General features: G+C 69.2%; 1 protein-coding gene across 1 annotated transcript; it reads right to left on the reverse strand.

Annotated features, from left to right (window-relative positions):
• Positions 1 to 483: 483 nt before the first annotated feature.
• Positions 484 to 21,059, reverse strand: SIPA1L3 (signal induced proliferation associated 1 like 3). Its single transcript, XM_090051230.1, has 22 exons — positions 20,914 to 21,059; positions 19,305 to 19,380; positions 9,452 to 10,894; positions 9,175 to 9,305; positions 8,060 to 8,254; positions 7,801 to 7,975; positions 7,520 to 7,623; positions 7,014 to 7,171; positions 6,167 to 6,743; positions 5,504 to 5,778; positions 5,000 to 5,248; positions 4,768 to 4,911; positions 4,366 to 4,499; positions 4,160 to 4,275; positions 3,747 to 4,072; positions 3,459 to 3,662; positions 3,215 to 3,377; positions 2,492 to 2,687; positions 2,108 to 2,251; positions 1,408 to 1,501; positions 1,149 to 1,230; positions 484 to 1,043 (listed from the first exon to the last, which is right to left on the reverse strand). The coding sequence occupies exons 3-22, from the start codon at positions 10,695 to 10,697 to the stop codon at positions 894 to 896; spliced, it is 4,863 nt and encodes a 1,620-aa protein (XP_089907356.1). The 5' UTR covers positions 10,698 to 10,894; positions 19,305 to 19,380; positions 20,914 to 21,059; the 3' UTR covers positions 484 to 893.
• Between the last annotated feature and the right edge of the window lie 753 nt (positions 21,060 to 21,812).

The raw sequence follows: 21,812 nt of genomic DNA on the forward strand, positions 1-21,812 counted from the left end.
CCTTGCCTCTCCCCCGCCCGTCGTGTTCCCGGTGTCGTTCTGTGGCTGATTCTCGTGTGCTTGGATCGTTTCTGTGCATTAAAGAACCTGTTCAGAGTCTGCCCCTGCCTCGTCTGTGTCCCCCCGCACGTCGTGCCCTCCCAGAGCAGCCGGGCTCTTTTCACCTGCTCCCTCTGCCTCGGCAGGGTGCAAAGTGGTGAGAAGCCATGGGTCTGGGGTCTTTGCTCCCCCACATCACACCAGTGGCAGGGCAAGACCCCAGGCATCCTGCCCGGGCGGGGTGCGGACAGGCCCCCTCCTTCCCCCCGCCCAGGACACCCCCCCCACCAAGTGAGTGCCTGCCAGGATCAGGACCACCTTACTCCCACCCCCCCTTTGACCACCACAGTAGCCCTGTGGCTCCCATGTGAACGTTGGGGGCTTTCTGGGACCCCCCTCTCCCCCCAGGACCCCCGCGGGCGCAAGGCAGAGGCGGGCAGGCCACGGCGTTAAACAAATATAGTGTTTTATAAAGAACATTTACAGTCCGGCGGCCGCGTCCTGCCTGGGCCCGGGGCTCGGCCAAGTGCTCCCGGGGGAGGGGGGCCTTCCCCCTCCGTGCCCCCCGGGCCCGGTCACACCGGCGTCATTATTATTATTACTTGGACGCCGGGGACCAGCGCCCGGGTGCGGGGCAGGCGGCTGTATTGCATCCGAAGGTGGGGGGCAGGGGGCGCGCCCCCCAAGGCCATGGGGAACGCCCCTGGGGAGGGGTCCCACGCCAGCAGGCGGGGCCAGGGGTGCCCAGAGCGAGCGAGCCGGCCCGGCTCTGCTCCGGTCCCGCGGAGCCGAGGGGGCGCCGGGGCGGGGAATAAATTAGCAGGGGGCCCGGGCGGCGGGCACGGGGGCGGCGCTCACGGCTCCTTCGCGTCCGCGGCGCCGGAGAAGATCTCGGCAAAGCGGCGCAGCTGCGCGGTGGCCGTCTGCGACTCCTCCTGCAGCCGCTGGTTGTTCTGCCGCAGGGTGGCCACCTCGGCCTGCAGCACCACCTTGTCCTGCTTCTCCTAGGCAGAGAGCCGGGCGTCTGGGATGGCACCGGCCCCGCGCCGCCCCGCTGGGACGGGAGGGAGCCCAGGCGTTCGGGGACCCCCACCTGCCCCCCCGGGTACCTTCTGCAGGTCGCTGTGTAGCTGCTTGAGCATGGCCTCCAGCTGGCAGACCTTCCCCGGCAGGTCCACGGAGGGCTCCTCGCTGGGGGGAGATGGGAGGGGTCCCTCCGTCAGGCGCCAGGGGCCCCAAACGCTCCTCCCAACCCTGTCCCTAACCCCCATTAACCCCAGAAAGCTGCCCCCCGCAATCCTGCCCCCTAGCAGACGCTGGCTTGTGGCCCCGCCCTGGGGAGCAGGGGGCAGGAGGGTCCCCACATACCTCATGGTGGGCCGGGGTGCGGGGCCGGGGGCCGGCAGGACGTCAGGGCCACGCCCAGGCTGGTGCAGGCAGAAGAGGGAGACGGCGCGTTGCACTGCAAGGCAACCAGGGGCTGTTGCAGGGGCTGCTGGGGCGGGGGGGACCCTGCCTGCCCCCCCCACAGGACTCCTCCCCAGGACTGCATGTCTCGGTGGCCGGGCTGGGATCTGGCCTCCCTTGGAGCTGACATGAGTGTGCCGGGGGGGGGGGGCAGGGACCTGCCATGACCCCCAGTGCTGCCCGCGTGGGGAGGGGGGGTCCTACCTGCCCCAGCCCAGGGGCTTCTTGTGATTTCGGGGGCTCCGGCCTGGCCCAGAATTGGGGCAGGCAGCTTAGTGCAGGCAGCCCCGAGCCGGCAGGTCCGGACGGGCGGCTTCGGCAGCCGCAAAGAGCCCGGAGCTGGGGCTGGGCTGAGGTTGGGCTGTTCCCAGCTGAGCGCAGGGAGGGGGGGGCCTGGAAAGCAGGTCACGCTCCCCCCCGGGGCAGCGCACGCCTGGCGCTGGAGTGGGAAGGCGGTGCCAGTGCAGAGGCAGCTCCATCCCCCGCCCTTTGCTCAGCTGGGGATGCCTGTGGGCACCGAGGGGGAGACCCCAGGGGCACCCGTGTACCTCTGCGCGTGGGGGATGCGGGTCGGGCGCCCTCCCCGGACCCAGGCTCCTACCTTCGTAGGCTTTGGCAGCGTTGACCAAGCTGGACCACTCCAGGCCGGCCGCTGTGTCGGGCAGGGGCATGAGGCCGGGGTCCAGGCGCCGTACCGGCTTGTCCCGTGTGTCCACGAGGGAGAGCTCAGAGGCCAAGATGGCGGCTGTGGGGGCGCAGAGTATGGCTGTGGAGCCGACGTCTGGGCCCAGGGCTGACCCACTAGACCCCACTCCTGTCCCGCGGGGGAGGGAACCCAGGCATCCCGGCTCCCAGTCCCCACCACTCACCCCCTACATCCCATTCTCTGCCTGGGGCTCGGAGACAACCCTGACTCCTGCCCTGCCCAGCCCAGCATCGGGCAGAACCCAGGCACCCAGGCTCCTAAACCCCCTGGCACACTCACACTTCTTCTCGGGGAGGCTGGGGCCGGGCCCGGGCTGGCGGCGCACGGGCAGCGTGCTGGAGGGGAAGGTGCTGCCAGAAAGGACGTCGCTGGCCAGCACCAGGTCGAAGCAGGGGGGGGCTGCGTAGCTGGGGTCCCTGCGCCCGCTGCACAGGCTTTCATCTGACAGCGTCCGCTGCAGCATCTTAGGCGACACCTGGAAGGGCAGGAGCGTGGCCGCCACCCCATCAGCTCGGGGGGCTGCACGTGTGTGCACATGCAGCCATGTGCGTGCACACAGTTTCATGTCCATGCGCATGTACAGGCACTCTGCATGCATGCACGTGCCATGTGGCGGCATGTAGCTGCACACATGTATGCATGTGCAAGCATGTGTTCACACCTGCGTGCATGTGTGTGCACGTTGTATGCAAGTATGTGTGCACACCTACAGCCGCACCCAGGCTGGGACCCCCACGGTGCCGGGAGCTGTGCAGACAGGGCAAGAGGCCAGCTCGCCCCGAAGTTCCCGGCCGGAGCCAGAGCCCGGAGGGAGGGGAAGAGCTTGCCTGGGGCTGCCTGCAGCAGGGTGCTGGCATACTGGGTTTCCTTCCCAGCAAGTCCCAGCTGCTCCAGCCCACCGGTTACTACATAACCCCCTAGAGCTGGGCTGACCCCCACTTCGAGTGGAAGAGAGAACCCAGGCGTCCTGGGCGCCGGACACGGGGGGGATCCAGGACTCACGCTATCACAGTCGGGCTCAGGGCTGGCAACATCCATGATAATGAGCTTCTTGAGGTCGTCCTCGATGCTGGACTTGGGGCTCTTGCGGGGCGAGCGCAGGTCCCGCAGCGACGCCCGCAGCCGCGGCTGCCCAAAGACGTTGCGGGCGCTGGCATCCACCTGCCTGCGGCGCCGCGGGGAGGAGGGGGGTTAGCGTGGCACCCCAAAGTGCCACCCCGCCCCCGTGCACCCCAGTGCCACGTACCTTTTGGGCTCGGGGGGCCGTGCGGGGGGCTCGTCCAATCGCCTCCACCCCGTGCTGTGCTTGGCCCGGGCCGCCTGCTTGGAGAAGAAGGACTTGGGCACGGAGGCAGAGAGCGGGAAGGAGCCGGGCTGGGGTCCGTGAGCCGGCCGGGGCGTCTCTGCCGTGGGTGCCTTGTAGCCAGGCACCGAGTAGCCCTGCCGCGTGCTGGGAAGAGGCAGAGCCATCAGGCAGGGAGATCTGGGGGGCAGCGAAAGCACCCCCACTCCGCGTGCCCCATGCCCAGCTCACCCAGGTGGCTTGTAGGACTCAGCGCTGCCAGCGTAGCCCTTGTGCCGGTAGCCCCAGCTCTGCCCGGCGGGCGCGGGCTCCCTCCGCTTGCCGTTCTCGGGCAGGCCGGTGGTGTGGGCCGGCGTGGGGCGGGCGGGCCGGGCGCCGGGGCTGGAGGTGTACAGCGCCGTGTCGATGCCGCTGTCGCTGGAGCCGCCCACGGAGGCTGGATCGGGCTCGGGCTCGGCGGGGTCGGGCGCGTCAAACCAGGGCTCGTCGCTGTGGCTGCTCGAGGCGTTGCTGGACAGCGTGTTGCTGCTCGAGTGGCTCGAGTACTGCGCCTCGCCCTGCGACGGCCCGGCCACGTCAGCAGAGCTGGGCACATGCCAGGCCAACCAGTCCCTCGCACCCGGGGATGGGCGAGACCCACTCACCTTGGGAGGCCGGTTGGGGGAGTCCTTGCCCGCCAGCTCCTGCCTGCTGGGCCGCTTGGCGAGGCCAGCCGCTGCTGCCGGGAGCCGGGCTGGCGCTGGCACGTGCCACAGGGGCTCTGTGGCGGGGCACAAGGCCGGACGTCAGCCCACCCCAAGGCTAATCCGGGGAGAGCTCTCACCCCATTCCCCAGCCCGCCCGGCCTTACCTGGCTTGTGCCGCTCCATGGTGCTATCCTGGCTGCCGAGGCCCCCGGATGAGGAGTCGCCGCTGGAGCCTGCGTCGGGGCCGTAGTGGGGGGGCTCGAAGGGCAGCAGGGACCGGGGGGAGGCAGTCGCATATCTGCAAGAGGGTGGCAGAGAGGAGGCACGGATGTAATCCTGCACTCTCGTTAGCGTGAGGGCGAATGAGGGCTGGTGCGGTGGGGCGTGCCCCAGCCCCAAGTTGCTGCATACCCCACAAGGAGGTCCTGCCCATGCAGCATGGGTGTCACAGACCACCCCACCCTCCGGAACAGGGGATGCGAATGAGATGCCTCCCATCCCCCTTGCCCCAGGGGGGCGAAAGCCAGCTGTCCCTGGCTGCGTGCACGTGCATGCACCATGCCTACCTCTCCGGGGATGGCTTGTACCGTGTGAAGATGGCCCCACTTGAGCCAGGGGCCGAGAAGCTGCCCGAGGGCTGCCGGTAGGGCTGGGGGCGCTCCGTGCCCGCTGGCGACGCCAGGTGCGGGGTCTCGGGGAAGCTCACGGGCCTGGCAGGAGGAAAGGCTCAGTTGATGGCTCCTTGCTGCCCACGGGGAGCCGAGACCCTGCTGAAGACGCCGCAGCTCCCTCGCTCACCTCTTGCCGTGCGGGGGCTGCGGGTCGCGGTAGGGCACGGCAGCCGGGGCCTGCTTGGGCGGGCGCGACAGGGACTGGCCGTGGCCCAGGGGCAGCGCCTCGGACCAGCGCCCGCCAGGGTTGTGGGAGGCCGGGCCGTTCCACTGCCAGGCTGAGTGGCTGCGATAGGGCGGGCGGTACCCAGTCGGTGCGCTCTCCGGCTCTGCCTTGGGCTCTGTGCCCTGCGCTTCCAGGGACTCGGCCCAGCCCCTGCCAGGAGAGATGGGTGACACCGGGCTCTCTGTCCCTCAAGCCTGGGCCCTAGCCCCCCCAGTCCCATCCGCCAGGCAGGACACGATGCTCCAAGGTCAGGACCCCAGGGCCCTGGTGCCAACCTGGACCTGAGGGGATGCCCACAACTCCCTGCTGTGACAACGGGGTCATCAGGGGCAGTGCTAATTAACCCACATCCCAAGGGATACCCGTCAGGGGGTGGTGTGACGGGCCCGGTGCCCAGGGCGCTACCTGCGGGGGGTGCCGTCCTCGTGGGGCGGGACGATGACGACCTTGACAGTGACGGAGGTGCGGAGCAGGTCGATCATCTGGTCGTGGCTGAGGGTGACCACGGCCACCTTGCAGATCTCCACCAGGCGGCTGCCCTGGCGCAGGCCGGCTTGCCAGGCAAAGCCGTACTCCTCCACCTCGGCCACCGTGCCATCATAGCGCACGTGGAAGCCCAGCTGGCCCAGCCCGTTGCGCCGCAGCGTCATGTCCACCGTCTCGCAGCCCGACGTCACTACCTGGGGGGGGACCCAGATGCCTGGTTCTCCCCAGCTCGGGGAAGGGGTGGAGGGCTCTGAGCAGAGGGGGCGGGAGCCGGGACGCCTGGGCTCTCCCCAGCTCCAGGAGGGCAGGGAATAGGATGCAACAGTCGGAGAGGGGGGCACTGGGTGCTTGCACACCTGGCTCCTATCTCGGCTTGGGGGGGGCAGCGGGGCACAGTGGCCAGAGCAGACCAGGCAGCCCCAGCCACATCTCTCCCCCCCACAACATGACCCATTCACCCCGGAAGCTCTCGGGGTACAGGCTGCCACACGGGACCCCGAGCCCACGTACACCTGTCTGGGCACAACTGAGCAGCAGAGGCCCCTCCCGCCCCCCCAACGCGACCCTGACCCCAGCCCTGACCTTGAGCCGCTGCACGATCTCCTGGACATCCCTGGGAGTCTCATCGGGTGCCCGCAGCAGCACGTGGTCGCCGCGGCCGTAGAAGACCTTGAGGGTGGCAGCGTCGGCCGTCCAGCCGATGACGTCGGCGCAGAAGCAGTGAAAAGCCACCTCCTTGGCGGCCAGGTCCAGCAGGGCCACGAGCTCGCTGGACACGGCCAGGGCGCAGTCCACCTCGGCACCGCGCCCGAAGTCCTGGGCCCGCACGTGCCAGGCCAGCGCCCCTGCGCTGAGCAGCTCGGCCCCCGCCCGTGCCCGCGCCTTCTCGCGCCGCTTAGAGGCCAGCGCCATGAGGCTGAACTTGCTGGCAGCGTCCAGGGGCGGGCCGGTGCCGCAGCGCTCGGCCAGATCCCGCAGGTACTCCTGCCGCGTGCGCGTGGCCATGGCCTTGAACTTGGCCGACTTGTGGGCCGCGTGCTCCGCGTTCACCGCCTTGGCCAGCAGGAAGTCCCGGAAGAGCTCGGAGCGGCGGAACGTGGCCCCCCGCGGGATCGGGGGGCCGAAGGGCGGCACGTCCTTGGACCGCGTCACGGCCACGCTGCAGAGAGGGGGTCGGGATGTGGGCAGGGGCTGAGCAGGGGGGTGGGAGGACCCACGAGGTTGGGGCTGCATGGGAGGAGCCCACTCGGGCAGGGAAGGAGTGCGACGGGGCGGAGGGGATGGGGAGCCTGGACACCTGGGTTCCCCCCAGGAAACGAAGGATGCGATGTGACTGTCCGAGACTTGCCAGTAGCAGCAAGAGGGGAAAAACACAAACAAACTTTCCCCCGTGGTCCCCGTGGCAGGCCGGGTGCCACGCGGGACTCACCTGTAGCACACGCTGTCCGTGCAGGGGCTGTGGGCGCGGACCACGATGAAGACGTGCTGGAAGTGGGAGCGGACGCTCTGAGGCGTGAAGGGCAGCGCGCCGGGCTCCTGGAAGACGATGGTGACGATGTCGTTCCCGATGTGCCTCTTCCGGAGCAGCTGGAGGGGCACCAAGACACAACAGGCAGCGAGTGATGCGTGTGGCAAGGAAGCGTGGGGCTGGGGTGGGGGCGGGAGGACTGAGGGCCAACCCTGGCAGCGGAGAGTCTGAGCAGAGGGGCGAGGGAGCCGGGATGCCCGGGTTCCCTCCCAGCCACGGGAGGCGAGGGGGCACGGAGACCAGCGCAGAGATGAAGGGGAGCCCGTGTTCAGCAGGGTGAGAGCGGAGGCTCCTCAGGTCCCTGCTGACCCGTGGGGCACGTCTCCAGCCCCCCCACGTGGGGAGGAGGGCTGGGGCTGGCATGTGCAGAGAAGCGGGTGGGTGGGCGGCACGTGCCCAGCTCCTACCTGCTGCCGGTTGTTGGGGGTGTAGGGCAACATGGTGGAGACGTGGAACATAATCTCGTAGTCCTGGTAGGTCGTGTACAGCGAGTGCGTGCCCGTGGAGTCGGCTGCGGGGCAAGAGGGGCCATCACAGCGGGCCCACGGCCCTAGTGCAGCCCGCCCGGCAGTGGGAGCCACGTGACCCTCAGCCTGCTGCGTGACCCACAACCTGCCCCGTGGTGGGAGCCACATGCCCCCCAGCCCACCCGTGGTAGGAGCCACATGCCCCCCAGCCCCCGACTCACTCTTGGTGTCCAGCTGGGCAGCGTACTTGCCGAAGGCGCGCAGACAGACCCTGTCCCCCAGCAGCTCCAGGAACTCCTCGAAGGCCGGCCCGGCCGCCTCGTTGTTGTACATCTCCTCCTCTGAGCTTTGCCCCGCTTTGCAGTACAGGATCCCCACCTTGTGCTTCCTGCAGATCTGGGGGGCAGGCAGCAGGGGGCACCAGAGTGAGGGGCTGGGGCTGCAGCCCTTGGTCCCCCACCCACCTGGCCCCCCACTCACCCCCTGCTCGTCCAGCTTGAGGAGCTGCTCGGTGACCTTGGCCGGGGCTGCGGTCAAGGCCAGCCGCAGGCAGTGGATGTTCAGCTCGGGGACCACGTACTCCAGCGCGTCCTTCAGGGGCAGCCCCCGCCCCGTCCCAGGCTTGGTGGTGGTGGGGATGGCGTCCTCCAGGACGGAGCCCCGCAGGGTGGCCAGCTGCACCCGTGGGAACAGGGGGAGGGAGGCGTGAGGTCGGGACAGGGGTTGCACTGGGACCCCCAAACGCTCCCCAGCCAAGATTGGGGGATATCAAGTGCCCTGATGCCCAGATCTGGGGGAGTGAGAAATCCTGCCCCATGCCACTCTGTACTGGGGGTGCTGGGAGAGAGAAGACAGTGGCGTTGGAAGAGGGACGGGGTCCGACCAGGGTTTTCCCCCCGCTCCTCTCCCCCTTGCCACGTCCTGGACCCTCAATGGCTGCAACCCGAGGCCGTGGCCCGCACTCCCGCAGCCCACAGCCCCTGATGCCCCTTTGCCCCAGCCCCCAGGTGGATCTGGCCAAACTCTCTACTCCCCCCACGAGCTCCCTTTCACCCCCCGTGGGGGGAAACTACCATCCTGGCGTCGGTGTTACGCTGCTGGCCTGCTCGTTTCACGGCAGCACCCCGATGCTTGTCTGGCGAGAGATGGCTGGAAATCGATCTCCTGGGACCATCTCTTTGCCTCTTCATGTTATAAAACCCTTGTCCTGTCCCCCCTCCAGCGCCTCTCTCCAAACCCCACCAGGTCTGGCCTCGTTAGACCCCCCCATTGCACCAATCCCCCTCACTGCCCTTCCCTGCACCGTCCCCATCCTCGGGGAGCAGACCTGGGCATCGCATCCAAGCCATGGACGCCCCATGGACTTGCAAAGGGGCATTGTGACGTTTCCACGTTCGCAGCCCGCTCCTAATGATCTTCCCCCTTAGGCGCATCCGTTAACACTCGTCTGTGCTAAATTTCATCAGCCGCTGAGTTGCCGGTTGGCTCCATCGTGCCAGCGGGGCATCCGGCAGTCCTAGGAGATTGTCCCCCTCAACCTGCTCCCCTCAGGGGGTCCTGGGGCTGAGCCCGGGAGAGCCAGAGCGGAGACTCACCTCGCTGGTCCGGAAGATGAGGCGATACTGGTACTGTGGCCCATGCTCCTTGTGATCCTCCAGCCGCTCCCGCCGGATGCTCACAGCCACGGGGCCCAGCTTTTCATCCACACCGAAGTAGTTGGAGTGCTCTGTAGGGGCGCAGGGCCGTCAGGGCGAGGGACACGGGACCACCTCCCCTCCGAATCACTCTCTTCTCCCCTCCGGCCCTACAGCTTTGAAGCCCTGCGGCTCCAGGGCGCGGAAGCCAGGAGAGACCCCCCTCCTCCGCCGGTACCTTTGCCATGGAAGTAGTCGCGGTAATAGTGGGCGCCGAGGTCAACATGCTCGATGCTGTAGCGCTGCAGCCGCCCCGGGTCGCGCTGCTGCTCTGGCGGCACCTCCAGCACCGAGACGCCAGCGTTGGTGCAGCGAGCGCTGAGCGGGGGCTCGGGGCCCTCCGAGACCCCCGCCCCCGCCCCGCCGCGGGCGAAGCTGAGGCTGCGCTCGCTGAGGCCGCCGATCTCATTGCGGAAGTGGGGGCAGCTGAGCAGCAGGTCATTGCTGGTGGCGTCGCCAGGGTCGTGCTCCAGGCTCTCCTTGCCGTTCAGCTCCTCGGGGCCGGCGGCGTCGGCCGAGGCGGCCGAGGCGCCCGTCGTGGTGTTGCGGCGCTGGCCCGGCTCGGCCCGGCTGGCGGCCGCGGCGCGGAGGTCGAACAGCAGGCTCTGCGCGTCGTAGTGGGCGAAGCCCTTGGGGCACAGCCAGGCTCGGCCCCCCTCGCCCGCCCTCCCGTCCTCCGCCGGCTCCGGGCCCGGCTCGCTCCGGCCGCTCCGCAGCTTGCGGAAGATGGAGTCGCCGCCCGCGTCCGCCCCCTTGGGCGCCTTCTTGCGCGGCTTCTCCTTGGCCAGGCCGTCCCGAGAGGGGTCCCCCGGGGCCGGGGCGCCGCGGAGGTCACGGAGCACAGCCACGAAGCTCTGCTCCGACAAGCCCTGGGCGTTGATGGAGGACGTACTGCCGTACTCGCGGAAGAGAGGCAGCCCGTTGGCCACGCGCATGCCCAGCGCTGGCGCCTCCTCCGCCACCTCGCACTCGCTCAGCGTCACCTCGCTGCTGCTGCGGTGCCGCAGGGGGGCCCAGCCGCGGCCTGGCGAGCGGGGCCAGCCCTCTGGGAACTCCACGTCCTTGGAGCGGCGCCGGGAGAACCGCGGGGCGGCGCGGAGGCAAGCCGCGGGTGCCGGCTGCCCGTTGGGGACACCTCGCGGCGAGGGGAAGTCCAGGCTCCCGCCGGGCTCTGAGTCCCTGGAGGGGCTGGGGGCGGTCGGGTCCCGGGGGGCTTCACGCTTGGGGGGCCAGTCGGCGATGCGGGCACGGACACCCATCTTGGGCATGGCGGGGGTGGGCGCGGGGGGCCGCGGGGCTGCTCCTCCCTCACCACCACTCGGCCCCCAGAAGCCAGGGGGGTAGAGGTCGCTGGGGCGGGTGCCGGGCAGCCCCTCGCCACCTGTGTCCGCGCCATCATGCTGCCCGTGACGGAAGGAGGTCATCGTCCCACGGCGGTGCTGAGCCCGGGGGTCTCAGCCGGTGCCAGGCCGGCGGGGACCAGGGCCAGCGTTAAGGCTTCCTGCCCGCTCGCCCCATGCTGCCATCGTTGCTCGTCCCGATGCTGCCGTGCCGGGGTCCTCGCTCCGCACTGGGCTACTGCAGCGAAGGCGAAGCCGGCCGGTGGAGGTCTTGGGTCATCCTGCAATGGGAAGGGGAGAGGGCGAGCGTGAGGACACGTACAGCAGACAGATGGGGAAACTGAGGCACAGTAAGGCCAGGTATCCTGCTAGCCAGCACCGAGTAGGCTGGTGACGGGAACCAGAGCCAGGCTGGGGTCGCAGGTCTGCAGGTGAGAGATGATGTGGGGGGGGCGACAATCCCATGAGCTCAGATGCTTCCCTTCCCAGAACTACCCCCCCCACACACACGGCATGGCCACCCGCTCCCAGACGGACAGATGACAGCATGGGTACAGACACACACGTGCCCCGAGGCCCCCGCCGTGCACCCGAGACAGAGGCCAGCAAGGCCAACACAGCACACCCCACCGAGCAGTCGAGGTCTCTAGGGAGAGCCCCGCCATGGGCAAGCACTGGGGGTGGGGGACAGCCGTGCCAGCCCTAGAGGAGTGGCGGCTCCGGGCGCGGAGATGCCTGGGGCCAAGCAGGTGGCTCCGCGAGGCGTCGCCTCTGCTCCCGCACCCCAAGCCGCAGCCAGGAGCCACCCCCAGGTACTACATGGCGCTGGAGGAAGGCGGCAGCATGCGCGGCCAGCACGGCTCCGAGTCTCGGGTCGTGGCGTGGCAGGGCCCTCCCGGGCTCCTGCATCTGCCCCGGCGGTCCCGGGAGCCGCACGCTCTGGCCCCCTCGCAGGGCCGGCGCCTCACGAGAACGAAGCCTGCCCGCGCCCCCGCGCGAGTCGGGGGCAGTCACGACTGCAGCCGGGTGTCCTGGCTCCCAGCCCGGCCTCATCCTCTACGGAGCGTGGAGAAAACCCAGGAGTCCAGGCTGAGCACAGTGAACATGCTGGATCTCACCCCCGAGCTGGCAAAGAACCCAGGTGTCGTGGCTGGACCCCGACCAGGCAGAGGCTGCTCCTACAGCGGGGGAAGGAAACGCGAGCGAACGAGGCGCCGAGATCCGCTACTCATCCGCGGTGCCCAGAGGCCGCGGGGCCGAGCGGCCCGTGACAGCCGGGCGCTGACTCACCTATCTGCAGGCCACCGAAACGCCCTCGCCATCGCGGTGCCGGGGGCTGGGAGCAGGCGGCTGCAAGGGGAACGCAGCTGACTGCTCGGCCCCCGCAGAAGGCGACGGGAGCCGGACATGCCCATCCAGGCACCAGCGGCCAAGATGAAGCAGTCAGGTGGCACCTGGGACTGTGTGGCACGAAGTTCCTGGCCGGGGCCGCAGCTTCTGGTCCAGCCCCGCTTGGGCAGCGTCTCTCAGAGCAGAGTGGGTGCAAGGTCCCAGCACGTCCAGCCACTTTCGGGGCTTTGGGACAGGGCTGGGTGTCTTGGGGACTTCAGCCCCTCCAAAAAACGCAGCCTGGCCCAAGGGCAGGGGGTCCCAGCTGCCGCCCTGGCACTGGGGCCAGGCAAACTGGCGGTGATGCTACTCGCCTGTGCAGATGCCCCCGGGGTCCAGGAGGCACCGGGAAGAAGCCCAGCCCCGGGGAGGCTCAGGGCTGCCTCCAACACGTGGGTCACATCAGGAGGTCATTTCCAGGTGGCTCAAGGACCATCCTTAGAGCCCTTTCTCCAGGGTGGCGGGCGGGCGGGGGGATTCTCTACTGCCCTCCCCCCTGCCCCGGAGGCCACAGGTCCCGGCACAGGGCAGCGTCAGCCTCAGCCTCACGTGTGCGACACGTTTCCAGCCTCGTGACCAGCGAGACATGATGCAAAGCAGCGCCACCCCTCCCACCCCAACCCCTCCTCCAAGCCCCCGAGCTCGCAGCTCAGCTGGCGACCGAGCAACGCGCTCCGGCGCATGTCCAGCCCCACGTGGCATCCCCCCCGGCTCCACCTGAGGCGGCTCCTTCACCCCAGCATGACCAGGGTGCAATGCACAGCGCCGCGCGGCATGAGGAACACCCCTGTCCGGCAGACCCCTCCTGTCTTGCGGCTGCAACCAGCGCGAATGAGGCGCCGACCGACAACGCCTCCGCGAGTCGGGGCATAGGGTCATGCCTGCTTCCTGCGCCCCCACCCGTCACATCCAGGTTCAGCCACCTCCGTTTCACCGCCTTGGGCAGCTGAGCTGGGGCAGAACCAGTCACGCTGGTGACCCCGACTGTGTCCTGGGGAGACGGGTGTGCACGCAGACACGTGCACACACACACAGAACCGCCTGGGGCCCAGACTTGGCATTTTCACCCGGACCCCCGAGGCTGTTCCAGCTCTGTGTGGAGTCTGGGCCCAGCTGTGCGCCGGGACGGGCCCCAACGTGATCCACGGAGCCAGACGCGGGGCAAGCCAAAAGCCCAGAGGGAAAAAAGGACACACACATGTACATGCACATGTACACGCATACACATGGGTGTACTACACAGCGACATGCATGTACACATACACACATGCAGACTCACATGCACGTACACACATACATCTACATATACACACGAACACACATACACACATGTACATGCCCGCACACATACATCCATATGTACACCCACACGTAAACACACGTGCATGCATGAACGTAAACATGAAAACATGCACACATGCACGTGCATACACATGCATGCACATGTATGGGCTCACAAATGTACACACATGCACATGTACATACATGGACATGCCCACAGATGGGTGTACACACACACACACGCGCGCGCGCACAAATGTACACACACCACCCCTAGCCCAGAATAAGCCCCCTGGGTGCACAGAGGCTGCAAAGCTGGGATTACCGGGCTCATAATCCTCGCTTTATTGTGTTCCCGGCCTGGCCCGGGGAGGCCCTAATTCCGAAATGCCTGAGTCACGGCACGTGGTGCCCGCGGGAGCCGGGCAACGCCTCTGCCCAGCCTCGTCCCCGCACCCCCCGGCACCGCAAAGGTTCCCGCTCCAGGGCTCGCACAGCTCACCGGGACAAACCGGGCCCTTGAGTCTAGGCCGGGTCAGCAGGACGCAGGTGCCACGAGCCCCGCTGAAGCGGCACCGGTTACTTTCCTCTCCTTTAACTATCTGGCTAATGAAGAGCCCCAGACCAGATGAGCCTTTGCTGGGCTAGGAGCTGTGTCCCACCGACCGTCCCTCGGGAGCCGCTCGGGGTGCTCGGCTTCCAACACGGGGGGGAAGCAGAAGCTCTGCTCCAGCCCTCGGGACCCACGGGCCGCACCGGGCAATGTGGGCCATAGCGGGAGCTCTTACAGGTTCCCTAGGGTTCCACACCCAACGACAGACCTTCTCAGCCAGCTCTTTTGGCACTCTTGGACCTCAAAATTGCCTGCCCCTCCGCTCTCCCAGAGCCCCTCCCAGGCCACAGCAGTGTGCACTGCGAATTGACCCCCTTCCCACCCCACGTGATGGGAAAAGGACCGTCCCGGTGTCAGCGTTTAGCTGCCAACCTGCTCGTTTCATGCCGGGCCTCTTCGTTTTGAGACAAACAAGCAGGGATCCCCCGGGACTGTCTCCTTCCCCCCTTAGCGTGGTGTGAACCCCGTCCTGCGTCTCCCTTCTAAGCTGGGCGGCTACAGGTGACCGCAGGCTGGAGCGGGTCCCCTCAACACCCCCCCGCCCCCACTCAGGCAGCTCCCAAACCTCCCAAATCCCCCCTTAATCCCCACGGCTGGTTGCCACAGCAACCTGAGGGCCTGGGAAGAGGCTCCACGAGGCGGCTGTCCCGGCCTGAGCCGGGCCCGAGTCATCCCGCTGCCCGGCGGTGCCCAGGGGCAGTCGTGCCAGTCCCGGGAGGACCCCCCCACCCCTCCAACCTGCGCCCGGCAGCCCGAACCAGGGGGCACCGCTGCAGCGCCGAACCCGTGCCGTGGCCTGGCCCCGCGCCCGGGCACAGACCAGCTGCTCCGACCCCCGGCCGGCGGCGCACGTGGGAACCGGAGCCTTTGTCTCCATCCGGCCCATCTGCTCCGGCGGCCCCCACCCCGAAGCTGGCACCTGCCCCACGTCTCCGGGCAAGGGGGCCGAGAGCCGAGAGCCGGCGCCTCCCCCGTCCCCGCGCTGCCCTCGGGTGCGATCGCTTGTCGGGAGAACAAGGGGCGATTGTTTCCTCCAGCCGAGGCTGAATCTCCCGGGCCCACGGCTGCGGGACGAGTTCTCTCCTGGCTGCACCCACTCCGTGCCTCCGTTACCCCGCGCTTGTTGGGAGCGGGGCCTGTCCCTCTCCATACCCATCTGACCGGGGCGGTGGGGGGGATTTCTCCCTGCCCCCAATGCAGGGTCAGCGCAAAGGGGCAAGACCCTTTCGCCAGGAACTGCCTTTAAGCTGCACACGCGTGCCGGCCCCGTCACACGGCACGATTGCCCCCTGCAGCCTTGCCGCGGCTTCGAACCAGGACGAGCCACCGCCGCCGGCCGTCGCACGGCCACGGGCGGTCTGTGTCCTGGCAAGGACCCGCGCAGGCAGCTTTGCCAGCCAGGTGACACATCCACATGGGTTCGCACGCCCGTGCACACATGACTTCGTGCCCCCCCCGGAGAAGGGGATGGTTACAGCGGGTTAGCGGCACCGAACGGGGGCCGTGCAGCCAGTCGAAAGGAGAAGAGCAACAGATGGCCTGGCAGATATTAACATAAATTATGCATAATATTGAATTTGGTGCTGCTCTCCGGCTGCCTCGCCGGCATGGCGCGCACCATGTCCGCCAGCCCGACGGGGACGGTTCCCTCCGGCACCATCAGTCTCCCGAGGGACCCAGGCCCCATCCTCCCACGAGCCCTTGCTCCCCACCAGGGCCAGTCCCGGGCCCTTGCCCGTGTTGCAAACCCTCGCCCCAGTCGCAAACCCTCGCCCACGGCTTTTGGAGCAGGATGCGGGCAGCCTCGTGTGGGCTGGGCCGCGCGCACCGGCTCCGGGGGCCGAGACATCCCACCTGCTCGCGGCCGGCCCAGCTCTCGAGCGGAGGCACCGCTCCCGCACCGAGTTTACCTGGAGCAACGCCAGCGGGCAGGCAGCCGCTCCAGGAAGCGCCGGAATAAACTCCCCGCGGAGGCAGCCGCAGCGAACGAGACACCTGGCGGGAGCGGGAGGGCTTGGCCGCGGGATAAATAAGGAAGCACGGAGGCTCCGGGAGCAAATCCAGCTGGGCCGCGTGCCCCCCCCCCGGCGGCTCCCCGAGCTCCTGACTCAGCCGTGACTCTGCTGCTGTGGGAGGTTTCCCGTAACCTCTTCCACGCCAGGCAGGAAACCTGCAGTGTGTCACGGCCGGGGCGCGCAGGGCTCCGGGCGGTGACGTTCGGTCCCGGAAGCGGGCAGCGAAAGCGCCGTGCGGCTCCGTGCCGGGGGCGGGGGGGGCGCAGAGGCTGCAGGGCCCAACTGCAGTCGAGGATGGCCCTGTGGGCACCACGGGTTTTGGACGGGCGAGCTCCAAACCTTCCCCCGGCAGGTCCAGGCTGTCTCGCCCTCCCGCCGGCACCCGGGTCCACCTGCATCCCGCACGGGCAGGTGTCCCCCTGGCAGCCGCGCCCCGGCAGAGCCAGACGTGCCGAGCGGGAGCTGGCGGGCGCCCGGGCGCCGAAATGCCCCCGGAGCACAAAGAAAATTCCTGGGAGCGCAAACACGACACTGCGGGGCGCGGCCGGCGAGGGGGGGGACGACTCCGGCTCCGGGCCCAGCCACGTGGCCGGGGCCACACCTTTGGAGCAAGGGAGCAGCCGGGATAAGCAGCACCCCGGGGAAGGGGGTGGAGGGGCCCGGCCAGGGTCACCCCTCAGCTTGAGGGGCTACAAGTTCCCAGCTGGGCCCAGGGAAGGGGAAGGCAGGAACAGCCCCCGGTGAGTGAGCCATGGTGGGGGTCACGGCCTACTTACCCTGTCACTCCTGTGGCTCTGACCAAGAACCAAGCCCCCGGGACCAGCAGGACCGAGGTCAGGATCCAGCCACCGCCGCCGCGAGCGGGCTGAACGTGGGATGCGCCGCGACCCCCTCCCCACAGCTCGGCCCAGAATTCGGACCCGAACGCGGGCGAGCACCAAACCCAGCAACGTGCTTCCCCACTCTGGACCGCCTGAATCACCCACGCAGCCGACCACCTGCCGCCGCGGACGTGGGGACAGACCTGGCTGTCTCCGGCCTGGGGCTGCGAGCCTGCAGAGCGGCAGGCGAGGGGCAGCGTCACCTGCGCGCGGCCCTGTTTACCCAGCGCCAGCTGCTCGCTTTGGGGCAGGCGCGCGGTAGCCTGGGGAACAATCAATCCGGTTACCGGGAGACCTGCGGCGATCTGGCAGCTCCGCTCGGGCCGCAGGGACCTCCCTCCAGCTTCTTGGTGCCCGTGGGGACGGGTCCGACCTGGAGCTGCGAAGCCCCGTGGTGCTTCCTCCCTTCGTCCCGGGCTGGAAAACGAGAGGCTTTTGTCCCTAAATCGTCACAGGTGGGGGACGGACGACTCGGCCGCCGGAGGGGATCAGCGCTGCCAGGCTGGGCGTGACAAAGCCCCCTGGGCTACAGCCCCTGGAAAGCCCCGTCCACAGGCGACGGTTGGGGTTGCCCGTGGCAAGATCCCCGGGGGCAGGCTGAGCTGGAGCTCAGGTTTCCGCGGCGGGGGGGAGCGCCGCGCCCAGGCGGGTCCCAGCGCATGTGCACGTAGAGCGACCTGGGCCGACTCCACCCCGGAGGAGGAGCGGCGCCGGCGGGCACAGGGGCCGTGCTGCCCGAGAGCGCCAGGCCCTGGCTTCACCCCGCCCCGAATGCCCGTGCCCAGCTCCTGGACGCCACCAACAAGCTGCTCGCTCAGCTTGGCTCTGGAAAGCCGCTCCCAGGCGCTTGCATATTCCCCCCGCGCGCTTCTCTCCGAAGAGCAGGGGATGCCAGGAGCCAACCACGGGGCAGCGACGCTGCCTCCACCGCTGTCCCCGAGAGCGGGACAGAGCCTGTCCCATGCACGGCGCCCACGGCTCGGCCACGGGAGGGACCGGGAGCAGGATATCCAAGGGTACCCGGGAGGAAGGCGGGAGCAGGGGTATCCGAGCACTGGGAAAACACAAGTTAATCATTAACCGCCGACCTTTCGGGATGTTGGCGCTTGGGTTTCTGCTTCTTCCGCGAGACCAGGAGCATGGGGAGACAGGCCCGCAGGCCGAGGCCAGGGAGATCCGCGAATGAGCCACGTTCGCTTTTAAATGAGAAGCAGGGGAAGAGACGACGCACAGACCCCCGCTCTAGGAAGGGAACCCGGACGCCCCGGCCTCGCACCGCAAATTATCCGGGCGCCAAAGGGAATCAGAACAAAGCCGCGGATCAAAGCGAGCCGGCTCAGCGAGGACGGCTCCGAGCAAACCAGCGCTGTCAGGTCAGCGTGGTAGAAAGCAAACATGGCCCGTCAGGAGCCTCAGTCATGTGGAAAACCACATCTCGCCACGGCCGGCTGGCCCCATCCGCCCAGGGACAGGGCCGCGGCGGAGGCTTGCTCTCCCCACGGCCGCCAGGAGCCCGGCGGGCCCCAGCCCCGTCACGCGGCTGCCGTGATGCACCCCGTGGCCAGTTCCCTGGGGATCCGGCCACGGAGCGAAGGCTGTTGCTTTCCTGCCAGCTCGCACAGCCGGGGAGACACAGATGGAGACAGGGGGAGGGGGCTGGGAACAGGCGCTGGCGGTTGCAAAGCTGCAACAGCCTTTGCCTGGGGGAAGGAGGGCGGTAACTAGGCTGGGGGGGGGGGGGTTGCAATTAAGTTAACAGGTCCAGAAGCCCCCAACCCAGCCAAGGCCAAGCCCAAGGGCTCCAGCCCCCGGCCCCATCGCTACTTCTTTGCCCGCCGGGGGGATGCCATTGGCCACGGCGCGTCCCAAACCCGCGCTGCGCCTCCAGCCGCGTAGGCCACGTCGCAGGGGCACAGCCAGGGCTCACACAGACGTGCCAGGAGCAGGAGCCCTGCAGCCGCATCCACCTTCCCGCCGGTCAGCTCCGGCCACGGGCAACCCCCGGCAAAGGCCCGCGGCTCAGGCGACGGCGACCCCCAGACCACTCCGCACCAAGAGAGTTCAACCGAGTCCGACCCCCTCGCAGCCAGACGTGGGGTCCGGCGCATGCATGTTTACCGCCCGGCTCCGTCCCGGCTGCCTCTTCCCAGGGGAGCTGGCACGAGGACGAGCCCGGAGCAGGACGAGACGCCAGGGGCAGAGTCGAAAGCCTTTATCTTCCCCGGGGCAAAGGTTCTTTCTGGCGCCGCAGATGCAGCTCCCCACAGCGACAGGGCAGCGCGGCTTCACGTGGCCCAGAAAGCACACGCGTGTTCGGCTGAGCCCAAGAAGAGTCGCCGCGAGGGGCGTTGCCCCGGGGCGGATGCTGGAGGCCAACACGGGCGCCAAAGAGGTCAGCGCTGCGATGCCAGGAATGACCGCCGAACCGGGGCTGCTAATGAGCACGGGCAGGGCCACGAGATACGACCCGCGGGCTCCCCAACGCGCGTGAATCCCGCCCGCGGGTGCTTACCACGCCGGGGCCGTGCCGGGAGACTCTTCCTGCCTGGGCGGAGCGACGCCGCGGGATCCACGTCGGTCAGGACGCGCTGGAGTCGAAGGGAAAGGAGAACAGGGGTGAGTTCAGCTCTGGACAGGGGCAGGCAGGGCCCCCTCAAAGCCGCCCGGCTGCAACGGTATCGCCTCCCACAAGATCCCAGCACGGGGAAACTGAGGCACAGGGGTAGGAAGGGGCAAATCAGTCGGTGGAAACTTGAGGAACGGAGACAGGGCGTCCCTGACCTCCGGCCTGGGGATGGCACCCAGTCCCATGCTTTGAGCCCTGCTCCATCCCCAGCTCATCCCACAGCCGCTCGTGGGCAGCCCCCCGAGAAGCCCTTGGGGCAGTCGGCTCCCGTGCCCGCAACCTCAGCGTCCCGTGGGAACAGCGCCTGGGCAAACTCCTTCCCGGGGCCGCCCGCCTGCCCGGGCCTCGCCGCAGCCGGGAGGGGACGTCCACCGCGCCCGCGAGACCCCCATGCCAACACGCGTGAACATGCACGCGTGACCCGGAGGCTTTTGGAGCCAGCTCTGGCATGCAAGTCCCTTCTTCCCGCCTGGGGCCAACCGCCCTCGGAGACCCCGGCTCCGGGAAGCCGCGAGAGCCACGTTGAGGCAGGCGCGGACGCGGAGCCGGGGTGCCGTCCGTGCCCCGCTCGGGGGCCCTGGGAAGCCGCGCCGGCCCGGGCGCTACGGCAGGCCCCAGGCGGTCGAGACCCGGAGCCCCGCCGCCTCCCCGGAGCTGAATAGGCGATTGTGCGCGCCGCCCGAAGTAGGTCAGGAGACGCCCCCGGCCCGGCGGCCCGCAGCAGGCAGCGCCTCGGAGGGGGCTCAGCCGCCAGCCCCGGGGATAACGGCAGGGCGGCTGGGCAGCGGGTCGGGGTGCTGCCCGAGCTCCCAGCCCCCCGGCCGGTGGCAGCGTGGGGGGCACTGGAAGGGCTGAGCACTCCCCTCCCCCACTGCAGCAGGCATGGGGCGGGTCATCACCCCCCCACTGCAGTGGACATCTGCCCCTCCCCCCACTGCACCAGGCAGCGCCCCATTACACGGGGCAGATCCCCCGCATAATGCAAGGGGCAGCACCCCCAATGCACAGGACAGCGCCCCTCCCCATTGCACCAGACAGATCCCCCCCACTGCACCGGGCAGACCCCCCCGCATTGCACCCGGCATAGCCCCCCGTGCACAGGACAGTGCCCCCCCAACCTGAGGCAGGGGGCGTGCCCCCCCTGCACCGGACAGCGCCCCCCTCCCCCCGGTGCACGCGGCAGGAGCAGGGCCCCGCCCCCCCGAGCCGGCCGCAGCCGCGGGGGCTGCCGGGAGCTGCAGTCCGCGCCCCTCCGCCCCGCCGCCCGCGCCGGCAGGCGGAGACTGCATCTCCCAGCAGCCCCCGCGGCTGCCCGCGAGGAGCGGGGGGGGTCAGGAAGCGGCCGGGAGCAGCGGCCGCTGTGCGAAGCGCCCCCCATTAGGGGCACGTAGTCCCCCTACTCCCGCCCCCGCCCTCGTCCTCGTCCGCCTCCCCCCGCCCCGGGGGAAGGACTGAGCCCAACGGCCGCGGGCCCGGGGGGAGGGTGCGCTCTCACCTGGCAACGGCGCGAGGGCGCGGGCCAATGGGGGGCGGCGGCGGCGCGAGGGCGCGGGCCAATGGGGGGCGGCGGCGGCGCGAGGACACCCCGGAGCCGGCGCGAGGCGACTGAGGGAGGGCAGAGGGAAGGAGGCACACCGCGAGGGCGGGGCCACGAGGGGGCAGAGCCTCTGGGCGCCCCGCCCCTCCGCCGCCGGAGAGGAACCTGCCCTCCCCCCTCCCCTCCGGTTTTAAAGGGACACGCACCCTATTCCCGGGGGGAGGGCGCGGGGAGGAGGAGGTGCGGGGCGAGTGGTCATTCAATGGAGGTCGTTAAACCCCCATGCGCGGGGGGGCACGGAGCGAGCAGCAGTCCAGCACGTAAATGGTTAATCCCATTCAACCCCCCCATGTGAGGTCATTAGTGGAGGATGCCCCCCCCGGCATGACAGGGGGCGAGCGGGTGGGGAAGGGTGAGGGGTGCAGCAAGGAAACGGTTAATTTCAGGCAGGGTTTTATTGTGGGGGGAGGGCCCCCCCCCAGCAGCCAATCAAAGGTGAGCCCCCCCGGCCTCTCGCTGCGGCACATCAAGGGTTAACACCCCCCGTGCTATTCCCCCGCATTAAAAGCAGCCCCCCCGGCAGGTGGGAAACCGAGGCACGGGGGGGCAGTGGGGGGGGCCCGGGGCGCCCCCCGCCCGGGGCGGCGAGGCGCTGGAGCCGGCCCGGACCCGCCCGACCGGCCCGACCGGTTCCCGGGGGGAGGAGCCGGCCCCGCCTGCACCGAGCGCCGGGTCCCAGCGGCCCGGGGGGCCCGATCCGGGCCGGCGGCAGGTGCAGCGGGGCCCGATCCCGCCCGCAGCCACAATGCCCCATTGTGCGGCGCTCGGGAAAGCCTCCAAGGTCCGGCCCCCGCCCC

This window comes from Crocodylus siamensis, chromosome 6 (assembly GCF_052110815.1).
Source record: "Crocodylus siamensis isolate JL-2025a chromosome 6, ASM5211081v1, whole genome shotgun sequence".
Classification (NCBI taxonomy): Eukaryota; Metazoa; Chordata; order Crocodylia; family Crocodylidae; genus Crocodylus; species Crocodylus siamensis.